This window comes from Myotis yumanensis, unplaced genomic scaffold (genome assembly GCF_028538775.1).
Source record: "Myotis yumanensis isolate MYYU_CA2020_CCGP unplaced genomic scaffold, mMyoYum1.0.hap1 SCAF_17, whole genome shotgun sequence".
NCBI lineage: Eukaryota > Metazoa > Chordata > Mammalia > Chiroptera > Vespertilionidae > Myotis > Myotis yumanensis.
The window spans coordinates 22972120-22994837 of record NW_027223768.1 but is presented as its reverse complement, the minus strand read 5'-3'; the positions used below and the strand labels follow the sequence as shown (position 1 = coordinate 22994837).

The 22718-nt window shown below is 35.6% G+C and overlaps 1 protein-coding gene across 3 annotated transcripts in view; it reads right to left on the bottom strand.

Moving 5' to 3' along the window:
* Nucleotides 1-22718, bottom strand: part of XPR1 (xenotropic and polytropic retrovirus receptor 1) — a 106505-nt gene that overhangs the window by 30388 nt on the left and 53399 nt on the right. For all 3 annotated transcript variants that reach the window (XM_070397192.1, XM_070397193.1, XM_070397194.1), the window contains exons 3-9: nucleotides 20522-20623; nucleotides 13651-13874; nucleotides 10192-10341; nucleotides 9771-9854; nucleotides 8449-8530; nucleotides 3451-3641; nucleotides 3076-3255 (exon numbers count right to left, since the gene is read on the bottom strand). In XM_070397192.1, the coding sequence (XP_070253293.1) occupies nucleotides 3076-3255; nucleotides 3451-3641; nucleotides 8449-8530; nucleotides 9771-9854; nucleotides 10192-10341; nucleotides 13651-13874; nucleotides 20522-20623 (1013 nt within the window). The remainder of the gene's footprint in view (nucleotides 1-3075; nucleotides 3256-3450; nucleotides 3642-8448; nucleotides 8531-9770; nucleotides 9855-10191; nucleotides 10342-13650; nucleotides 13875-20521; nucleotides 20624-22718) is intronic.

Here is a 22718-nt window from a genome sequence, read left to right as displayed (position 1 = left end):
CTACAGTTAGAAAATAGAGAGCAGAGAGATAGTGAAGAGTTGAAGTCGAAAGCAGAGAGTGGCAGAAGGTAGAAGCACTGATAGAATGTCTAACATTAGGCTCTAAGGTAAATTTTGCAGGAGATCCATGTGTTATGATTATTTCTGGAATATTCTCCCATCTTAGCTGGAATGGGAACTTTGCTAAATGAACACGAAGCTCTCCTTTGCCTATGAAGTATCGATAGAAAGGGAAAGATGGTGCATCTCATTGTTTGAAGCATGCCTTCTTCTCTAACCAAAGTCACTTTCATTTCACTAATGTCATGGTGATGACTGTAATTTTATGTTAGGATGAGGCTTTAAAAATAGCTATATCAGAGAAATATAACTAGGGTGGAAACATTCTTGTAAATCTGCTAGAAATAAGTCTAAGAGTAAGTTTTCTCAGATTTGAATTTAAGTAAGTTGACAGGTCAATTAATATTAAAATTATCTATAAAAATTTTCTTGGTAACAATTATTACAAATATAACAAATCACAATGCTTCCTTCTGTATTTTAATGCTTCTGATAGTACATTTTATTCTATTATTTCTTCTTATTATATTACCATTGCCAACCTATTCCATCAACAAGTCCTCATTTATTAGTACATAGCAGATGTATAGATAAATGACTACTCAATGGGGAATCATTCTGCTAATAAGAGTAACTTGTCATGCATGAATCACAGCTTACTATTTAAACAAACAATGATGCACTAGGGGAAATGCTCACTTAACACAATGTACACAACTATATTACTTCGTTATTGCAATGAGACAGTCATATTAATACCTGAGTTTTCTGAGTCTTTCAAACTTCATTTCAAAATAATTATATAGAGATTTCACAATAATTGAGGCAGGGAATAATAGATGTTTATAATCTCAAAGTTATATCCTTATAACCAGAAGAATACTACATTTTTTAATGCAAATAACAGTTATAAAACTCCACAAAATTTAGTAATAAAATGACAATCTCAAAATAAGAAAGGTAATCCTATATAATAAAAGGCTAATATGCAAATAGACCGAACGGCAGAACTACCAGTCGCTATGACGCACACTGACCACCAGCGGGCAGATGTTCAATGCAGGAGCTGCCCCCTGGTGGCGAGTTCCCACAGGGGGAGTGCTGCTTAGCCAGAAGCAGGGCTCACAGCTGGTGAGTGCAGCAGTAGTGGCAGGAGTCTCTCCCACCTCCACAGCAGTCAGACATCCCCCGAGGGCTCCCGGACTGCAAGAGGGTGCAGGCCAGGCTCAGGGACCGCCCCCTATGCGAATTTCATGCACCAGGCCTCTAACTGGAAATTATTTTAGTATAGATTTCAAGAGGGAGGAAAATGGCTCATATTTTCCCCCTTTATTGTTGAAAGTATTACAGATATCCCCCTTTGTTTGTTTGTTTTCCCCACTGACCCCCTCCACCACACATCCTCAAATATTTATCTTTTAAAAAATATTCTAGATCAGTGGTCACCAACCAGTGGTCCGCAGACTACTGGTGGTCCATGAAGTCTGAAAGGTTGGCGACCGCTAGTTTAAGGAAACCTTTGGAGTAGCGGTCGTCAACCGGTGGTTTGCGGACCACTGCTGGTCTGAGGCCCGAAAGGTTGGCGACCACTGTTCTAGATGATGATAAAACCTATTAATGGTAATGGCATACTTATAACTTATCAAAATACTCTTATACATCTAAGTTCCATACTCAGAATTCAAACCCAAAATTAAGCCTAATGGTGCTATACTTAAAGAAAATTATTTGCTCTTTTATTTACATTTAATAAAATTGGAGAAAAAGAGGGAGGTTCTCAATTTGTGATAAAAATTCAATTCTAGTTGGAAAAGAAATAAGAAATACAAATAAAAAACAATCAGATCCAGGTGCCTCCTCCTCCAAAACAAAAAAAATCAACTAATTTTGGGAGGAAAAATCAAGGAGATTTAGCCATTTTCTTTTCCTGATTGCTATTAATACTCATCTATATTCAAACACAGGTTGCTTTTTATTTGTTGAATGCTTATTATACATTTTAAATAGGAAGGCCATACTTTATGTCTTTAGATTTAAAAAATTTAGTTAATGCTATATGTAGGAAAGTTTATTGCTACGAATAAAAACAAAAAAATCTAACCCTAAGGGGCATACAAAAAAAAAAAACACACACAAAAAGTACAGTTTTCAAGCAAGTATAGTTTATCAAGTGAAAAAAAAAAGTGAGGCAATAATTATGGGACTTCTGAAAGTATGTATGGAGAATGGTCAATTTAATTATTAATCTTTATTCTTCTGTTAGTTGTAATTCATAATCTAAGAAATAATTATATGAAAGCATCCCCAATTGATTTTCAGTATAGAGCTGGTTTAATTTAGGAGTAAGCATAAGTACCTTCCCAGAGCTAACTTTACACTATCACCAAAAAAATATAGCTACCATTTCTGCATATCCTAATACTATATTCTCTATCCTAATACTGAGACTACATGATTTTGCAATCATTAAGAAATACATAAAGTGGAAGAAGAAATGAAATTTATTTAAACAAAAATTAAAGTCAGCTTCTCAAATTAAACTTGGTGGCCGGCAAGATATTTCTATTGCTTTTAGAGAACCAATCTTTCATAAAATAAAAACGGTAGACTACTTACATCAATTTAACAGGAAAATAAGAATTTTATCACTTTTTATAAAAAGGAAATTTATAGCATTCTACATATTACCAGAGCTGATTAAATAATGAAGTAACTAAATTAATCATGAACTATTATTAATTAGCAAAATCATTTCAATATCTGGACACTTCATATTCCATTTTCAGAAGGAAAAATGCACTTGTGCTTTTGCCAAGAGGCTGCACTGTATAACATCAGGTGTACCAGTCATATTGCATTCTTTGACTCTGGAGCTGGGGCGCCACTCACACAGATTACAATGTGAACTGTGCTTATGGAGCTGTGCAATAAAGCAGCCTGGGTTTCATCCTGGAGGAAGCCAATGACAAATACAGTATACGTCTCTAAAAATGATACACAAATTTTTGGACTTACCAGCAGTTTAAGCAGCCAAAACCGGGATTTATAGTAGAAAGTTTTGGTGGGGTTGATAAGAAAGAAAAACATAAATCCATAAAGGGCAAGTGGGTACACATATGTGGGGATGACACTAATTGGAGCAAAGAAGCATGCCAGAAGGCTCAGGCACCACAATATCCCAAGGAATCCAGCAATCTGATAAAAAATGGAAGAGACAAAAATTTTATTTTTGTCATTACTCAGAATCTCTTAAATAAAACAAATGGAAGAAAAATGTTTAGTTATTAAGTCAGTAGTCCTCTTTAAGAAGGTGGATTTCAGTGCCCACTAAACCAACTATACAGCTAATGCAAATTATATTTGTAGGACTTTATATCTTGCTTTGATTACCTCAAAGAGATGCTGATGAGACAAATTGCTTCTTGGATTAAGTTCAAAGATGAGCACATGATTTACTCCAGCCTGTCTCCAACCGTACGTGTTGATGCCCAGTAGGAAAAGGAATTCAATGAGAAGGAAGCCACCCCGATAGATTCTTATCAAGGGCCATATACTTCTATCTGCTTCAAGTTTAAATATAGCTGAAAGAATATAAATTAATTAGTTAGAATATTCATAATGTCCCCTTTATTGTCTTTTTTCTTAATTCTCAATGATATTGCTCTGGCATATAAATTTTTATAAACAAACATAAATCTAGATTATCTCAAGAGCCTGTAAATTTGCTTCTAGGTTCTTTCCCATCTTCATTTCACTCTGCAAAATCCCACCAGAATAATTTTCCTAAAATTTGACTATTAGCATGTTAGTTCACTATTCCATTAGTTTCTTAGATTAGAGAACCAAGGTAAAATAGTTTAGAACTACTATAACATCAGTTCTGTCAGCTGGAGATTTCTGACATGACACAACTTCTTTGGTTTGGTTTTGTCCATCATTAAAGTGGATTTGTAATACCTACCTCACAGAATTGCTGTGAAAATTAAAGGAAATAGTACACAGGATGGTAATGTGAAAATTGAAGTGATATAAATGACAGCAGTTAATACTTATAGAATGATTATAATGTGCTAAGGATTGTTCCCAGTATCTTTACATATAATAACTTATCTAATCCTCAATGGCTCTGTGAGTTAAAAACTATTATTACTATTTGATTGATGAGAAAACTAGAGCAGTGACAGGTTAGGTAATTTTCTAAGGGTTAATAATCTAGTATAGGGCAGAGTCAGGATTTTAACTCAGTTTTGCTTCAAAGCCCACACTCTTAACCACTACATTCTATTGTCCATATAAATGTTTGGTATCACTATTATTCTATAGCTCTTTAATAACATTCAAATACTTTAGCCTCCCAATTCAAGTTCTCCACAATCTGATCTCCAATTCATTTTTCCCAAACTTATCTCATAGTACCCCTAAACATTTTAATTCTTATCATTTTATTATCCTTTTAACAAGTTCATGTTTCACATTCGCTTATGTTGCTCCTTATACATAAAATGGCCTTGCTCTTTCTAAAAATTCAAATTCTACTTATTATTTAAGAGCCAGATCCTCATCTGTTCAGAAATTCATTGAACGAATGTTTCATTTTGAGCCTACTATGTGCCAAACATTTCAATTTGGCTAATAATTTCTCAATTTTTCCAAATAACTATAAAATGTACTAGTAGTACCATACATTTAATATTTAATTATATACTACCTTATACACTTAATATAAATAATCATTCATTATTTAACTTTGAATTCTCTATAGTACATAGCACATGTGATAATTTAAAAATACAGAGAGAATAAAGCTTTGCTTCGGAGTCAAGTACAATAAACCAGATTTCAAATCCTAGCTACACTAGGGCAAATAATTTAATTTTTCTAAATCCCAGTTTCCTTGTCAATGGGGGTAATATCTATTCTTAAAAGTTTAAGATGATTATTTGTGAACGACATATATTAAATGACTAAAACAAAGTTTGGCCAATTTTGAGTATTCAGTATACATCAGTTTCTTTTTCCTTTTACTTGAGAAAACTTCATTTTTTCCTTAATTTGACAAATATTTATTAGGTGTTTTATAGCACCTCCTCCTATGCCAAATCTAAGAGCTGGGGATTCAGTAATGAACAACAGACAAAATACCTGTCTCCAGAAACTTCTATTCTGTATAATATCAGATAGTGATTTTTTTTTTTGGAAAAAAAAAATGTAGGGTAAGGAGATAAAGAATGATGTTAGGTGATATTTTAGGTAGGGCGGTCAAGAAAACCTCTCAGGATGTGACATTTGTAGGCCATTTGCATTTCCTTAAGGAAACAGGGAATGAATAATGTGAATATCTGAAGAGATAGAGCTCCAAGTGAAAGGAAAGTAAGAGTCCTACAACAGGTGTGAGCCTGGCATGCTCCAGGAACAGGAAGAAGACCGAGGCCACTATGATTGGAATAAATGAAAGTTAAAGTGGTAAAAAGATAGCCAGGGAAAGATCAGGTCGGACTTTGAAGTACTTTGTCAAGATTTAGGCTTTTACTCTGATGTATGAAGTCAATGAATTTTACACATAAGTGACATGACCAGATTGATAATTTCAATGGGCTACTCTAACTGTTATGTGAAAAATAGACTGCAAAGAAACAAGTATGTTGTTACCATATCAAATTAAGGTTATTAGGAATCTATAAGAGAAGTTAAAAAAAATCTAAACAGGTAATTTTTCATCTTCATGAAAGTAAAAATACATAAATTTCAGAAAAATTATTACATATCAGGTCATGTCCCTTTGAGAAACTACAGAAATTATGCACACAGTTTTTTTGATGTAAATGTTTGAAAAAAGAATCATGCTTGTACATGCATTACTACTGTTGTGTTTCTCTTTCAACACTGTTATCTTTTAAGCACCCGCTGGGAGATAAATAAGGATAGACAGCTGGCTTTAACTATATTTACCTTGCCTCTCCCCATACAAACACAAAGATCAAACAAAGAAGGGCTCTGAGGTGAGAGAACATAATACACAACACTAAATGCATAAACCACACAGTAAAAACAACTCCGAGTGTCTCACAAAAACTTAATCTATATTTACGAAAGAAAGAAAAAGCCCTCAACTTGTTCCTGAATTTTAAAAAACTTCTTTTCAATTCATTCACATAAAATGAATAAAGACATTTATTTATTCTTATGTCTTATTTAATGATGATGATAATACCATGTACAACTTGGGAATAAAAGAAAAAATTCCACATACAAATGACTAAGGTTTACCCTATAGAAAAAACAACTCCCAACACATACACCATGTATACTGATGTAGTGCTTCACATCCAAAAACATGTTTTACTTACATTTCTTAGCTGAATTCTATGAACTGACCTCAAGCTATATTTTCATTCTTATCACCTAATAATACTCTTCTTTACCCTAGCTGAATATATCACTTCTCTCCTTCATAACTCCCTCCCTCCTTCCGACACCCCATCCTCTACCCTGGCCAACTAAAATTAAAATCTCTGCTTATCTGTCTCCTCTTGAAATGTCTCCCATTCCATCAATGTCCAGTATAAATTTCATTTCTAAATGAAAGAATGTATGTATGCTTATATATCATTTAATTTCATCTTGGTCCTTTCTCTTCCATCCAAACTTCCACCAACATTTTTTAATATTGTCCCTACTATGTCTCAGGCAGTGTTCTAGGTGCTGGAGATACAACAGTGAACAGGAGAAATAAATGGCCAAGCATCAAGGAACTTACATTCCAGTGGGAAAACAGATATCAAGAAACATAAATATGAAATATTACGCCATGTACTTACAAGTGCTCTGAAGAAAACTAATGTAGGCTAAAGGGACAGAACAAGCTATTTTAGAGGTGATCAGGAAAGGCCTTCCTGGGGGAGGTGGCATTTGACTAGCGAGTATATGAATGAAGTGAGGAAGTAAGCATAGACAATTCGGGGAAGAGCCTTTTAGGCAATTGCAAGGGTCTGTAGATGGGAATGAGCTCGGAGTGTTCAAAGAATAGTGACAACACAAGAGTGACTGAAAACAGAGTGAAACTGGATGTGGGAAGGATGACAGGATGTAAAGCCAGAAAGGCCCAGAGGGGCGAGATCCTGTAGGGTTTTATAGACCATAATATGAAATTTCAATTATGTTGTGAGAAGCCATTACTGGGTTTTGAAGAGGAGACTGATATGATCTAACTTATTTTTTTAAAAAAAGACCATGGTGGCTACAAGGAGGCAAAAGTGGCTGAAGGGAGACAAGTTTAGAAGGCCACTGCAATATATTAAGGATGGCACTGGTAGAGGTGGCCAGATTCAGAATATATTTTGAATACAGAGCAATACAGAGAAATGACGAGGGAAAAGAAAGGCTAAAGGTTTTTGGCCTGAGAAACTGATGAAAGGTATTGATATATAGAAGAGAAAGTATATTTGGGGGGTAAAAAGAAATTTGTCCATGTAATTTTGAGATGCCTATTTGACATCCAAGTAACCAATTAGCGTTCAGAGAAAAGAGTATATCTACTTGGGAGTCACTAGTATATACATGATATTTATGCCCATAGGTTTGAATAAGATTGCCTTATTCAAATACATGTAGACAGAGAAAGAGATGTGAGGATTGAGCCCAGTAGTATTTCCCAACATTTAGATGTCACAAGGAAAAAGAAAAAAATAGCTAGCAAAGGAAACTGGGAAAGAACTGCCAGCTAAGTATAATAGAAAAACCAGCAGAGTATGGTTTCTCAGCAAAATCAATTGAAGAAAAAGTTTTAAGAAGGAGTGATTGACAATGTCAAGTGCTTCTGTTGGGAGGTTTAGTAAGATTGTGCCTCTGTTGCTGTTATATCATTTCTTGATGTTGGGAATGCACTTGCTTCTAGCAATTCCTTCTACTTCTTTCTAAGTTCTAACTTCTATAGAATAGGAAATTATACAACCACGCTTCTTAAAATTCTATGTAAAGTAATTGTAAATTGATTCTGGAAAAGATGTGAAAGAGTGTCCAAAAAGCAAAGTAAATAAATCAGTACATAATTTGTAATATCTTATTTATTCTCATCTGTGATCAAGGTAGCTGAGGTTCTTGATGACTGAACACTGAAAAAGTGTGAAGAAATTGTACATAAACACTGAAAAATAATGGAGAATAAGAAGTCATCAACTAGTAATCTTTTAAAGGATAATATAACGAAGGGAAAAACAAACCAAAACAAACGACTTTCTCCACCCCCACTTATTTATAAGAACAAGAAATTTAGCCTTAACAGATTTCTCTTTCAGTAGCTTTAGTAGTTTGGTAGTAGCTTTGACAGAAGTACAGAATATGACATATGTACTTGTAAAAATAATTTAATTCAATATTTAAACTACTTACCGGCAAGCACAAGGGTAACATTCAGTACAATGAATATTCCACAAAATAAGCCAACTCTAAAAGTAGTCCATGCTGGTGCAGGCTGTGGACAGAAAAACAGAATTTGGGGTGTAGGGCAAAATATTAAGTACATTTAGTGTATGCTGTCATAAATCAGTAACATGAACCTCAAAGTTCTATCAGGAAAATAAAAATATTTTATGATTTGAATTTTTAGAAATCTGAACCAGAGAATCATCCCTCATCATTCTATAATACCAGTACAGAGATGCCAATTATCTGAATTCTTTTACAGAAATCTGAGTCACTAAATAAACAATATTATAATTTTAGGTATCAGATTATATATACTCTGATTTTCTTATAGAAGAGATTTAGTGTAATTTAGAAGTCTTGAACATCTTTTTGTCATACTTACACCTAAATATTTCATATTTTAATTATAAATAGCATTATTTTTAAAATTTGAATTTCCAATTGTACATGATGGTATGTAGAAATATAATTGATTTTTATATATTGATCTTGGATTCAGCAACTTTGCTAAAGTCACTTACTAGTTCTAGTAGTTAATCTATACTCATTAGATTTTGAGGTCATCATGTCATGAGCAATAAAAATACCCCATCAGTTTTACTTCTTTCTTTCTAATCTGAATGTCTCTTATTTCTTTTTCTTATATGACTGTACTGGCTATAAGCTCCAGTATAATGTTGAAGAGAAATGAATATCTTTTTTTGTTCTTAGTTAGGAAGAAAGCATTCAGTGTTTTACCATTAAGTATGATATTAGCTGTAGGTTTTTCATAAATGTCTTTTATTAGAATGAAATAAGAAAGCTCTGTTATTGATTTCTATTACATTGTGGTCAGAGAACATACTTACTATGATTTAAATCCTTTTTAGTTTATTGAAACTTGTTTTATGACACAGAAGATAATTTTTTTTGCTATAATGAATATAATTTAATAAATGCTTTTTTTAGGTGTAACTATTACATTTTGGATGAAGTTGTATAGTAGCCCAGCACATCTGACACCCCAATCATCAAATACACATCTCATCTTTTGGTAAGATCACAAAGTTAGCAGGTCAATAAAAATAAACAAGAGAAATATAGGATAAGAAGAGGTAGGTGGGAAGACATTATAATTCATTATGAAGGGAGATCTGGTATCTAATTTTTAAATTTAAAAAAAAGTATTAACTACTTAAACATTTTGAAACATTTTTAAAAGTAATGAAATAGGTATATTTTATCAGCTAAACAGATTGTATTAATTATTCAATTGGCAAAACCAAATAACTGGGAAAAATACTAACCTGAGCAGCTCCCAAAGGGGGAACACGTAAACGCTTCATAGCTTTTTGTCTGTCACCATCTTCAAGTTCATTGGTCACTACAGCCTAGAAAGACACATTATTAAAATTTTTTAATCCTTCCCCCAACAATATGTTTATTGATTTTAGAGAGAGTAAGGGGGGAGGAAGAGAGAGAAGGAGAGAGAAACACTATTGTGAGAGAGAAACATTGATCAGCTGCCTCCTGTTTGAACCCTAACAGGGGATTGAACCTGCAACCAGGCATGTGTCCTGACCAGGAATCGATCAGGCGACCTCTTGGTTCCTAGGTCAATGCTCAACTGCTGAGCCACTTTGACTAGGCAAAAGGAAGAATTATTTCATTAAAAGTAAAACATGTAACATACTGAAAATATTTGGTATATGAGTGAGATTACTGTACCTCAGTTTCAGAGATGAGCTGATTGATTTTCTTGCATGTATAAAATGGGGCCACTTCCACATGAGCTACTCTCCAATCTGCTCCACGAGATGTTTCCAGGATCTTGTCATGCTTTTTAAGGATTTTTCGAAACCCTGTAAAATTCAGATTCTACAGAAAGAAGTGAGAAACACTACTATAATTTCCAGCACCATAAAAGATGAAAAGTAATAAGCACTATGTGTAGACAGAGCTTACCAAGGGAAATGGCAATGTTTTCATAAAAGCATTTACTGAAAGGATAAGACTCTTCTTTATTTTATTTATTCATTTCAAGATAGTATGTGATCAGTAATAAAAAGAAACCCTAAATATAAACCCTATTATTTCTATTCCAAGTAAATTAATGGAAGTTCTAAACTCAAAACATTTTTATTTCCATTTTCTTATGAACAATTGTTCTCAAAATAGCTACTTTATATTATTTTGATTCTTTGATTAAAAGAATATTTTCAGAAAATATTTCAGATTTATCATGCACTGAATACATTTATAAGTTCTCTGCTGTTTGAAGGACTGGTATAGGTATGCATTTCTCCCCTACTCCTATGCAAGCATGTACAAACCAGCATGGAAAATCAAAGGTTACCTATTTCTCTTAACTTTCATTTTGCTTTCATACATTCTCAATTAAGGGAAGGGAATGCAAAGAAGAATCAGTAGTAATGAAGTGATCACTCTTATAGGGTTTAGCTGATAATGGATGGAAGCTGGTATTTTTCCTCCATTTCTACTTTTCTACATTCTCAAATTCTGTTGTTTGATCAACATGCAACAAAAGCAGGAAACCATGGGTTTGCAAGGTTCTTTAAACTAGAGGTCTCCCAAATTTTCTGAACAGATATCCCCATTAGTAAAAAAAAAAAAAGAACACTCACTCCAAACTAAGTCTTTGCTTGTTTGCTTATAATTTTTTTCATACTTTAATGAATCATCTTAAATTTTTCTTGGGGTGCATACACCATGACTTGAAGACTGCATTCCATCAATTTTTCTTTCTCCTGATTCTCAAAATAAATGTCTTCTCATAGAATAAACAACCCTCAAAGAATAGAGGATAAATCAAAACTTTTATAATTTACAACTAGTTTTCTTTTCCCAAGGAGCTTTTTATAATGACCCCAAACAAAAGCTTCTAGGAAAGTTAAAAAATTTAACAAGGGTATTTCTCTGGAACACACAAGCATAAATAATAAATTATGAGATATAAGAAAGAAAAAATACATTTTTAAAAACCTTCCCCTAAGGATATTTTTATTGGTTTTAGAGAGAGAAGAAGGGAGAAAGAGGGAGAGGGGCCATGGATCGTTTGCCTCCTGTACATGCCCTGACAGGGGATTGAACCTGCAACCTTTTTGGAGTATAGGACAATGCTCCAACCAACTGAGCCACCCAGGCAGGGCCATTTTTTTTTTTCTTTTTAAAAATAAATTATAAAGCCTATGAATAAATTGCAAGGGAAAGTAATTTCCTATCAGATATATCTTATATAATTATTTTCTATTCCTCTAAAATTATTTCCCAACTGGATGGTTCTTTCAGTGATAAAAAAATTAAACCACCAAAGAAGAAAGCAGAATTATAAAAGGGAAAGACAGAAATAAATACATGCATTAACAACTTAGATCACTGCAGATATGAGACTACATTGACTTTTTATATTAAAACTAGAGGCCTGGTGCACAAAATTCGTGCATGGGGGAGGGAGGATCCCTTCAGCCCAGCTTGCACCCTCTCCAACCCAGGACCCCTTGGGGGATGTCTGACTGCCGGTTTAGGCCCAATCCTAGAAATCAGGCCTAAACCGGCAGTCAGGCATCCCTCTCACAATCCTGGACTGCTGGCTCCTAATCGCTCACCTACTGCCTGCCTTATCGCCCCTAACTGCCCCACCCCCTGCCAGCCTGATCATCCCTAACCGCCTCTGCCTGATCACCCCTCACTGCCCCCCCCCCCCTCCAGCCTGATCACCCCTAACTGCCTTTGCCTACCGGCCTGATTGTCCCCAACTGCCCCCCACCCGCCTGGTTGCCCCCAACTACGCCCCCCCCCCCCGCCCCCCGCTGTCCTGGTTGCCCCACGCAGCCTGCTGCTCAGTCGTTTGGTCGCCCTTCACTAACCCCCCTGCCAGCCTGGTCACCCCACACAGCCTGTTCGGTCGTCCGTTCGGTTGCGATGGTTGCTTAGGCTTTTATATAGATAGATACCAGTATTTATACCTAGTAATACTTTTATTATATAACCTTTAGTTCTTATCTATAATAAAAGGGTAATATGCTAATTAGACCGGACGTCATTCCGGACGCCCTTCCTGACAAAGCTGGGGCCAGAGGGAAGCCAGCCTGGGTCCCAGGTGCCTGCAGGCAGCCGGAGAAGAGAAGCAGCCCGGGTCCCAGGTGCCTGTGGGCGGCCGAAGGAGGGAAGCAGCCCGGGTCCCGGGTGCCAGAGGGAATCTGGTGCCAGCAGCCGGGGGAAGGAAAGCCTACTCTTGCACAAATTTTCATGCATTGGGCCTCTAGTATATATATGATCCTATAATGATCGTAACCACTGATTAGAAGTAATAATCACAAGAATAAAATGAAAAAAGTACAGTGCATAAGATCTCTCTAAAAATGAGGGGGGGAAAGATGAGGGAGATGCTTTGCCTAATTTAAATGTTTAATATTAAATGAATCATCTGTTTTTCAGTAAATTCCTTATAGATTTAACTATATAAACAAATCTATAATTACAAATGAATAAATGCCCTGTATTTCCAAAATTTCACATAGATGGTAGCTCGATTTTTCAGATTGGATTTTTAAAATATTAAGTGATATAGTAGCTTAGATGTTCAGTCTGTATACACATTTGCTGTGACAATTTCTTTTTTCACCAGATTAAAAAAAAAGTTATATCGCAGCCTGTGGATAATAAAACTGAAAGGATTCTTAGTGGCAAGTTAAAAAGTCAGTATCTTTTATATTGTTAGTGTTAATTGGAAAGTTAACTGTCTAATTGCAGTTATGAAAACTTTGCTATAGTTTTGCAGGAATATAGAAGCTCTTACATAGCCAGCAGTGGTTGGGTAGACATACATTATTTCTGATTTCTACTCATTAGGGCTGGAAATACCTCTAAATATAGGAAGCAAACTATTAGTCCTTGAGTCAAGGGCTACTCCTGAATATTGTACAAAAAGGTTTTAAAAAACTGATCTTCGAAAATAGAAGTTTTATTAACACTACTTTACAACCTCTGGTAACATGGTTTTAGCCAGTAAGAACATCAGAAATCTCAGTAAGCACCTAAAGAATAATGGCATGCTAAAGGTTTCCCTTTTTGGATTGGCCCATTAGTATAGTTCAAGGTAATTCCATTTATTATAATTTCTCAATTATTTAAAAGTTTCATTCTCCAGGGTAAGAATCTAAGTACCTGATAGTTCTGCAGCAGGATAAGACTGAGGTAGAACTCGCTGAAGGCCAGTTTAAGGTCTTTAATATTCCTATGTTGCACACGTTCTTCATGGGACAGATGGAAGACTGGCTTTCTGCGCTGTCGCAGCGTAGTAACACCAGTGCTTTCTTTCTGCGCATCCAGTGATGACTGAAGCTCATTCTGAAGTGTAGCAAACCTGCGCTGAGCCTCTGCGAGCTTTTCTATAAGAAATAAAAAACAGAATTGTCCAAGCATCAAGATCAAAATGGTGGTGAAAGTTCTTACTGACTTGTCTGGATTTTTACTAATCATTCTAATTTGTTTCCCTAAAATTTCTAGAGAAAAAGTTACATGTAATATTTAGAACTGGATAGGAAAAAAATGTTTTGGTACAACACCCTCTTTTCATCTACCCTACATTTCCCTTCCTACAAAATCTCAAATATACCCTTACTTTTGACAAATGAAGATAGAGAATTTAAAAAGCCACTATAAGTAAGAATGCAAAACGGTACAACCACATTGTAATTTGGAAAACAGTTTGGAAGATCTCAAAAGTTACACATAAGCTACCTTAAGGTCCAGCAATTCCACTCCTACATATATACCCAAGAGAACTGAAAACACATGTTCACACAAAAACGTATGCACATACACAAACTAGTATTCAGAATAGTGAAAAAGTAGCCCTAGTTGGTTTTGCTCAGTGGTTAGAATGTTCAGCACGTGGAGTGAAGGGTCTCGGGTTCAATTCTGGTCAAGGGCACGTACCTCAGTTGCAGGCTTGATCCCTGGCCCCAGTCGAGCTGCATGCAAGAGGCAACCAATCAATGTGTCTCTCTCACATCGATGTTTCTTTCTCTCTCTCTCCCCTCCCTTCCAGTCTCTCTAAAAAATATCCTCAGGTGAGGATTAACAAAAAAAAAAAAAAAAAAAAAAAGAGAGAGAGAGAGAGAGAGAGAGAGAGAGATAACCCAAATATCCATTAATTGATGGATAGGCAAAGATGGTATACTAGAGGCCGGGTGCAAGAATTCATGCACCAGTGGGGTCCCTCGGCCTGGCCTACGGGATCGGGCTGAAACCAGCTCTCCAACATCCCCCGAGGGGTTCTGGATTATGAGAGGGCGCAGGCCAGGCCGAGGGACCCCACTGTTGTATGATCGGGGTCTGGGAGGAATGCGGGAGGTTGGCCAGCGGGGGAGGGACCACGCGAGGGCTTCAGGGCGTTTCTGGCCCGTCTCGTTCAGTCCCGATCAGCCAGACCCCAGCAGCAAACTAACCGACCAGTTGGAGTATCTGCCCCCTGGTGGTCAGTGCACATCATAGCAACTGGTCAACCGGTCAACTGTCTGCCCCTTGGTGGTCAGTGCACGTCATAGCGAGCAGGTGAGTGACCTTAGCATATCATTAGCATATTATGCTTTGATTGGTTGAATGGACAACCGGACACTTAGCATATTAGGCTTTTATTATATAGGATATGTACAATGGAATATTATTTAGCAATAAAAAGGAATGAAGTATTGATTTATGCTACAACATGGATGAATCTTGAAGACATCATGGTAAGTGAAAGAAGCCAGACAGAAAATGCCATATTCTTCATTCCATTTATAAGAAATGAACATTTTTATCTCTCAGGTAAATCCATAGAGATAGAAAGTAGATTAGTGGTTGCCAGGATCTGGGGGGAAGGAGCAACAAGGCAGAGAGAAGAAAAAAGAGAGGGAGGGGGTAAGCAAAAAGAATAAATGAAGTTGGTTTCACATGGCTTGACTTTAATAGAAAGTGATCAATCACTTTTTTTAACAAAATGGAGAAAGCATAATATATTGTGGACAGTATATAAATAATTCTAATTTTTATCAGATGCATTAATAAGAAAGCAAGTCAGGCTGACTGCTTTAACTAACTTTCTCTCTACCCCCATCTTTTAAAAGCTCTTAAGTAGCTGATTCTGCTGTAATGAACTCAAGATTCAAGATATACATGATGTAGGAAGAAATGGGAATTTTATCGTAATTAATTAAAAATAGATTTAATCGACATTTTTAACACATATAAAAGCAAAGAACAAAACCTGCCATATGTGGGGTACTAGATACATATAATCATTTGTAAAAGAACATTTAGTATTTCAGTGAAAGAGATTCTTACGTTTCATTACACACAGTTAGTGGTAAAACAATATACAGTATCTCAAATTCAATAAGAATAAAGAAAAGTAAACACTGCATGACAGGATTATAGGAATAACTGTATAATAGGAATAGTTCTGAGTAACTATTATCCAATTGGTCTTGCATTTATATGAAGCCTGAAAATATTTAACAGACAAGAAATAAATCTGGTCCTAGCTGGTTTGGCTCAGTGGATAGAATGTCGGCCTGTGGACTGAAGGGTCCTAGGTTTGATTCCAGTCAAGGGCACATGCCGGGTTTGCAGGCTCGATCCTCAGTAGGGGGCATGCAGGAGACAGACAATCAATGATTCTCTCCTCTCATCATTGATGTTTCTATCTCTCTCTCCTTCTTCCTTCCTCTCTGAAATCAATAAAGATGGAAGAAAGGGAGGGAGGGAGAGAAGGAGGGAAGAAGAAAGGAAAGAAGGAATCTGGCCAGGCTGGCGTGACTCAGTGGTTGAGTGTCAACTATGAACCAGGAGGTCATAGTTTGATTCCCGGTCAGGGCATATGCCCGGGTTGTGGGCTTGGTCCCCAGTGTGGGGCCTACAGAAGGCAGCCGATCAATGATTCTCTCTCATCATTGATGTTTCTATCTCTCTCTCCCTTCCTCTCTGAAATCAATAAAAATATATTTTAAAAAAAGAAAAGAAATAAATGTTTCTACTGCCATAATTTTCCTACTGCAATCTCCTAAATTCCCTCCTTCTATCCCTCCTTTTTGATAAAGAAAAGGAAAATACATAACACTGCTATGAGTTCCTAATATAATAATTGAAGCCAAAAATTAGAACAGGTTAGAAAAAAACTGAAATTGTTTAGAAACAAAGGAAAAAGCTCTTAGCTATTAAAGATATTCAAACAAGAAAAAGAAAGGGTTTTCCTGTTTTAATTGTGGAATATTAAAAGCAACAGATTGATATTGTACGATTTTTAATTTAGGCACATAAAAACACTGCTGAAAAGCTAAGTATTTTGAATAGAACGAGAAAGCAAACTGGTTCAAGAAAAGAGGAACATGTAACATGAAGTGTTCAGAATTATCAATGGAAAAGGACATAACTAGTCACCATGAAAAAGGTTTCTAACATTATAGCCTTCAAGACTAATACCACTTTTAGTGTTAGAAGAGACCGGGGAGACTTCTAGGCCAGTGATTAGCAATGGTATCACCAAAAAGGACCACTTCTTTAAAAAAATTACCCTCTCCTCCCAAAGTCTTCAAATATTAAAAGATGTTTACCTATAAATCTAAATAAATGCCCATATCTTATTAATTAAATATATGTAGTAAAAAATAAAGATCGATAAAATAACTTACATCAGGTTTTCTGAAACTGAAAATAGCTTCTGATTCCTCACATGTGGAACCCTAGAAGGCTGGGAATCAATTTGCTCATTTTATAAGCAAGTATATATGGAGGCTTAGGAAAGTTAAATGGTAAACTTCTTATAAAAAAATAATAAGGGTCAAAAATCCAAAATATAATTGGTATATAATAGAATTGGTGTGAAAATAAATATCTACATTTTAGTATATTTATTCTGTTTTGTTTGCTTGGCTTTTATAGTATTTGTTTTGAGTACTAAGTTTCAGTCAAGATTAAATCTCACTTAAAAATGACCATTTTAGCTAGCCATTAAATATCTCTATGAGATGTGAGTGGAGGAGATAGGTGTATAAGCTGAACTCACCCCTGTATTATTTATAGTTTCTCATGTGTCCTAGTGTCTGAAGACTGCAGTTACAAGACAATCTGCCATGAAAAAGGCAGCTAACTAAAGAGAAAAATGATACTGTCTAGGACAAATGCCAAATTTTATTTCTGTCAATCATGTTTTCATATTACCCATCACTTCCTGACCTGGCAAAAAGTCAGTCTGAAGACTATGAATTTGTATCTACTCTGTGATGACATCAAGAGACATGCCTTGATGGCCCTGCCACATAGAAAAAGGCAGTTGTTAAATCACAGCCCCCAAGTTTTTAGTAGTTGAAAGCCTACAATTGTTTTTGAAAAGTAACCAAGTTTAAGATATCATTTTTCAAACTGAGGGTTTATTCCAATACGGGGTTATAAAAGCAATTCAGTGTATCATAAACCAGGATTTTAAAAATCAAATCAAATAGAAATAATTAAATATGAAAAATAGAATAAATCACAAGTAGTATGAATAAGTATTGTTCCATGAAAAAATTATTTAAATATATTACATATACACACATTTACAGATGCACGTAAGCATACACAAAACACACATATCTATGTGTAACTCAAAAAACATAAAAGGTATTTATCTATTGTTAAGAGTAGATATTTATTTTTCTTTGTGAGCTAAGAACCATTAACTCTTCTTTGTGATCTAAATTATCCATTTAGAGTTGGGCTTAGAAATCCTCCCCCAAAAAATAATAGTAAAAGAAAATGCTATCAATTTTGACCTCATTTGTTTTTCATTTACAGCTTTAGATCATATACAATGGCCTTTTCTCAATCTCAACACTCTTTCCACTGCAAATCCTTCCTCTTTTAGTCTCCTCTTCCTCAGTCTATATAATATGGCTGTCTACAATGCTGGGTTCTTCTTTATCCTCCTACCTCCTGATTATGGAAATGATCTTTGTCCTTGAAAATTGTCATTCCTTCTGTACATTTTCCCCTTGATTAAAATTTATCCATTTGCATGGTTTCAAATAATATTTCCTTTTTAAAAAACAATATGCATCGTTGAGTTTTAGAGAGAGAGGAAGGGAGAGGGATAGAGAAATAGAAATATTGATGAGAGAGGAACATCATCGACTAGCTGCCTCTGGCACACCCCTACTAGGGATCGAGCCACAACCCGGGCATGTGCCCTGTCCAGAATTCAAATGGGTGAACTTTTGGTTTTTGGGTCAACACTCAACTACTGAGCCACATTGGCCAGGCAATAATATTTCTATTTTGTCTCTGCCTTCTAGGTGCTTATAATAAGGGCATGTATATATGCCATGTCCTTTAATGACTCTGTCCCTTTGCATAAACTATTCCCTCTGCCTAGAAAGAAGTCCAGCCATCAATGAAAGATAAGGAGGAGGACACAGAGTTAAGATATTTGCTTTCCTTACTGTTTATTCTTTGTTTGAAGGGAGTGACTTGTTAAGGAGACTAAACCAGCAAAAAGGAAAATTATCAATGCATTTATCCAATAATTCTTACAGGAGATAATCTAGAGCAGCCGTGGGCAAACTACGGCCCGCGGGCCAGATTCGGCCCGTTTGAAATGAATAAAACTAAAAAAAAAAAAAAAAAAAAAAAAAAGACCGTACCCTTTTATGTAATGATGTTTACTTTGAATTTATATTAGTTCACACAAACACTCCATCCATGCTTTTGTTCCGGACCTCCGGTCCAGTTTAAGAACCCATTGTGGCCCTCGAGTCAAAAAGTTTGCCCACCCCTGATCTAGAGCAAGGTCTTGAGAAACTGAAATTCAATCAGTTGTTGTAGAGATTTGCCATAGACTGAAGAGATGATTGGAGGAAAATTAATAAGGGTAAGAATGTCTATAGGTATTTGGGGGGAGTAAGTGGCATAGATCTACCTAAGTATTATACATCAATAGGAATTGAAGGCCTTTATTTTTATTTGTAAAATCAGAGGTTAATCAGCATGATGGGGAAGATGGTGGGCTCAGAGAACTAAAAAGAATGGTGTAGGGTTTAAAAGAGCACTTTGGAGCATAGAAAGGACATTGATTAGGACCTACCGGCAGCTTTGAGGACACAGTTAAGAATCCAAAAATGAATTTATAGTGGTTCAAATTTGTTCTGCTATATGATTTTTTTCCCAGCCATCCTAAGCAGCTGCCTCTGGCACACCCCTACTAGGGATCAAGCCACAACCCGGCAAATGGCTTATTGGTTCACAATTGGGAGTTTTGCTAGGCAGAAGCATTACAAGGCATTAAGGGTAAAGGGAGTAAAAGTACAAGGGACAAAGTGGTTAAAATGACTGAAGAAGAAGGAAGTATTGTGGGAGGGGCTGAGGGAGTCAAGGAACTTGAGCTCTGGGAAACAGCAAAACAGATATTAAAAAGGGGGAAGTAAACATATACTAAAAACAAAATTTAAAAGAGTAAGATATAAATAAACGTAAGTTCTAATATTTTCTTCTCAACTTCAATAGCATCTTGTAAAAGCCACTCTGTAAACTGTGAGTTCTAGAGAGATACATGAGTGTTGCACAATGCAAGGAGGGGAGGGGAAGGGGTTATAAAACTGTCATAATTGAAAAGCTGAAACTGTAATTCAGCTCGTAAAGAAATGATAAAATTAAGTTTCTGACTCTTCAAAGCTTAGAATGGGCTATAGTGAAGCTCTATCAAGATATTGTTTCACAACAAGGTCCCAAATCCTTGCAACTACAAGAACATATAGGCCAGCGGTCGCCAACCGGTGGTCTGTGAGGTCCGAAAGGTTGGCGACCACTGATCTAGGCAACAACCATATAAGACTTAAACACTGAGGTACCAGATGTGTCCCCACCTCAGTTAAAGAAAATATCCCTTAACTGCAGTGTAACAAGGAAAACAAATCCGTTTTAAAATGATGACTAAAAGTTTAAACAATGACATGGTAGTTTCTCCTTCCTTAGCAGCAGAAATTGTCTTTTGTATATGTTGCACCAAGAAACCACTCACCTGAATAAAATGTGTTGATTTTGGCAAGTTCCTTTTCACAGGTTTGGAAAAATTTTTCTTCAAACTTGGCAAAATACCTCTTAACTGTGTCCTCATCTGTAACTGAAAGCAAGAAAAACATTATTTAAATTTAATGTCTAAAGGCCAATTTGAAAACTAGGGAAATAAAATTTAAAGTTACTTTTCTTAGTCTTCAAGATGACAATAATATGCGGATTTATTTGAAAAAAAACTGTGAACTGTATTAAGAAAAAAATTAAATAACTCTGCATGGGAAAAGTCTTTTTAAACACTATACAAAAAGGAGGTCATAAAGGGAATGACTGGCATTCTCACAAAAATGAAGTATCTTCATTCCACATGATACCATAAGCTAAGTTAAAAGACAAAACTAGACAAGGGAAAACAAATCTGAAACATTTAAAATAAAGGATTCACATGCAAAATACATTTTTTTAAAAAATTCGTAAAGATATCCCTTAAGACAACTAGGTCAATTAGAGTAATTCATTAAAAAACTACCAATGGTCAATGAACAAATAAAGAAACCTTCAACATCCCAGACATCAAATAAATGTAACTTTAAAATAATCTATATAATAAAAGCCTAAGCGACTGCTATGGTGGAATGACTGGAATGACCGGTCGCTATGATGCGCACTGACCACCAGGGGCACATGCTCAACGCAGGAGCTGCCCCATGGTGGTCAGTGTGCTCCCACAGGGGGAGTGGCCGTTCAGCCAGAAGCCGGGCTCATAGCTGGCGAGCACAGTGGCAATGGCGGGAGCCTTTCCCGCCTCTGTGGCAGTGCTAAAAAGAAGCGAGCTGAGCTGTAAGGAGCCTGCTGCTAAGGAGCAGCATGCCGAGTGGTAAGGAGCAAGGGATCCTCGGGGATTGGGCCTAAGCCAGCAGTCGGACATTCCCCGAGGGCTCCTGAACTGTGAGAGGGCACAGGCTGGCTGAGGGGACCCCCCCACACACACACCAGTGCATGAATTTCGTGCACCAGGCCTCTAATGAAATATAATTTCTCAACCATCATATTGAAAGCAATTTTAAAATACTGACATTATTTTAGCAATGGTGAAGGTAAATAAACACTCTCAGTCCCTGTTGGTGGACATGTAAATTTGTAAAGCCTTTTAAGAAGACAATCAGACAACAGCTATAAAAATGTTCAGTGTGTTCAATCTCACATGGGAAGTATATTCTAAAGGAATCTCTGTACAAATGGATGTATGTGCAATAATATTCATGCACCATTATTTTTAATAGTAATAAAGAAAACAAAGCAACGTCCAACAAAAAGAGAATAGTTAAATAAATTCCAATAATACTATATAACACTACGTAGCCATTTAAAAAATAATATACATACATTCTGGTATGTATGGAAATCCCAAAACACACTGTTGAGGAAAAAATTTAAATAACAGAATATATACAGCATGATCTCATTTATGGAAAATAACTGCATAAATTAATATTCTTATGTTCATTCACAGAAAGAAGATTGCAAAGACACACACCAAACTACTAATTGTGGCAATCTCCTTTGAAAGAGGAGTCGATATGAGAGGGATTCTCACATTTTGCTATCTATACTTACTGAATTCATTCCAATGAAACTTATTCATTAAGGATAAATAAATTATATTATATAAATAAAGGGTATTATTAACAAAAGGGAACAAAAAGAGAAACATGTCATGCCCAAATCTTTAAATTATACATAATAAAACCTAACCAGCATAGCTAATTGAAAAGAGTATCCATATCAAAATTTAGAGGTACATAGAACAACTAGTGGCCCGGTTCACGGATTCGTGCACATTGAAAGGAAATTAATTAGAAGATTCATGTGGTAATTATGTTACTGCAAAAAATTACATGTCAAAATAGTATATATAATATAGTATTATAAAATTCAAATATTTTATTATTGTTATTCACCCTTTCTCTATCATAGAAGTGTCAGAAATGAAAGAAAATAGTAAAATGTATATGAAAATAATATATAAATTGAGTAATAAACAATAACATGATATAAAAACAACAAAGACATGATATAAAAACAATATTGATAAAAATAATGATTGATAAATTGATTAATAAACATGATACAACAAAGACATGATATAAAAACAAAAACATGATATAAAAACATTGATAAAAACAATGACTGATGAATTGATT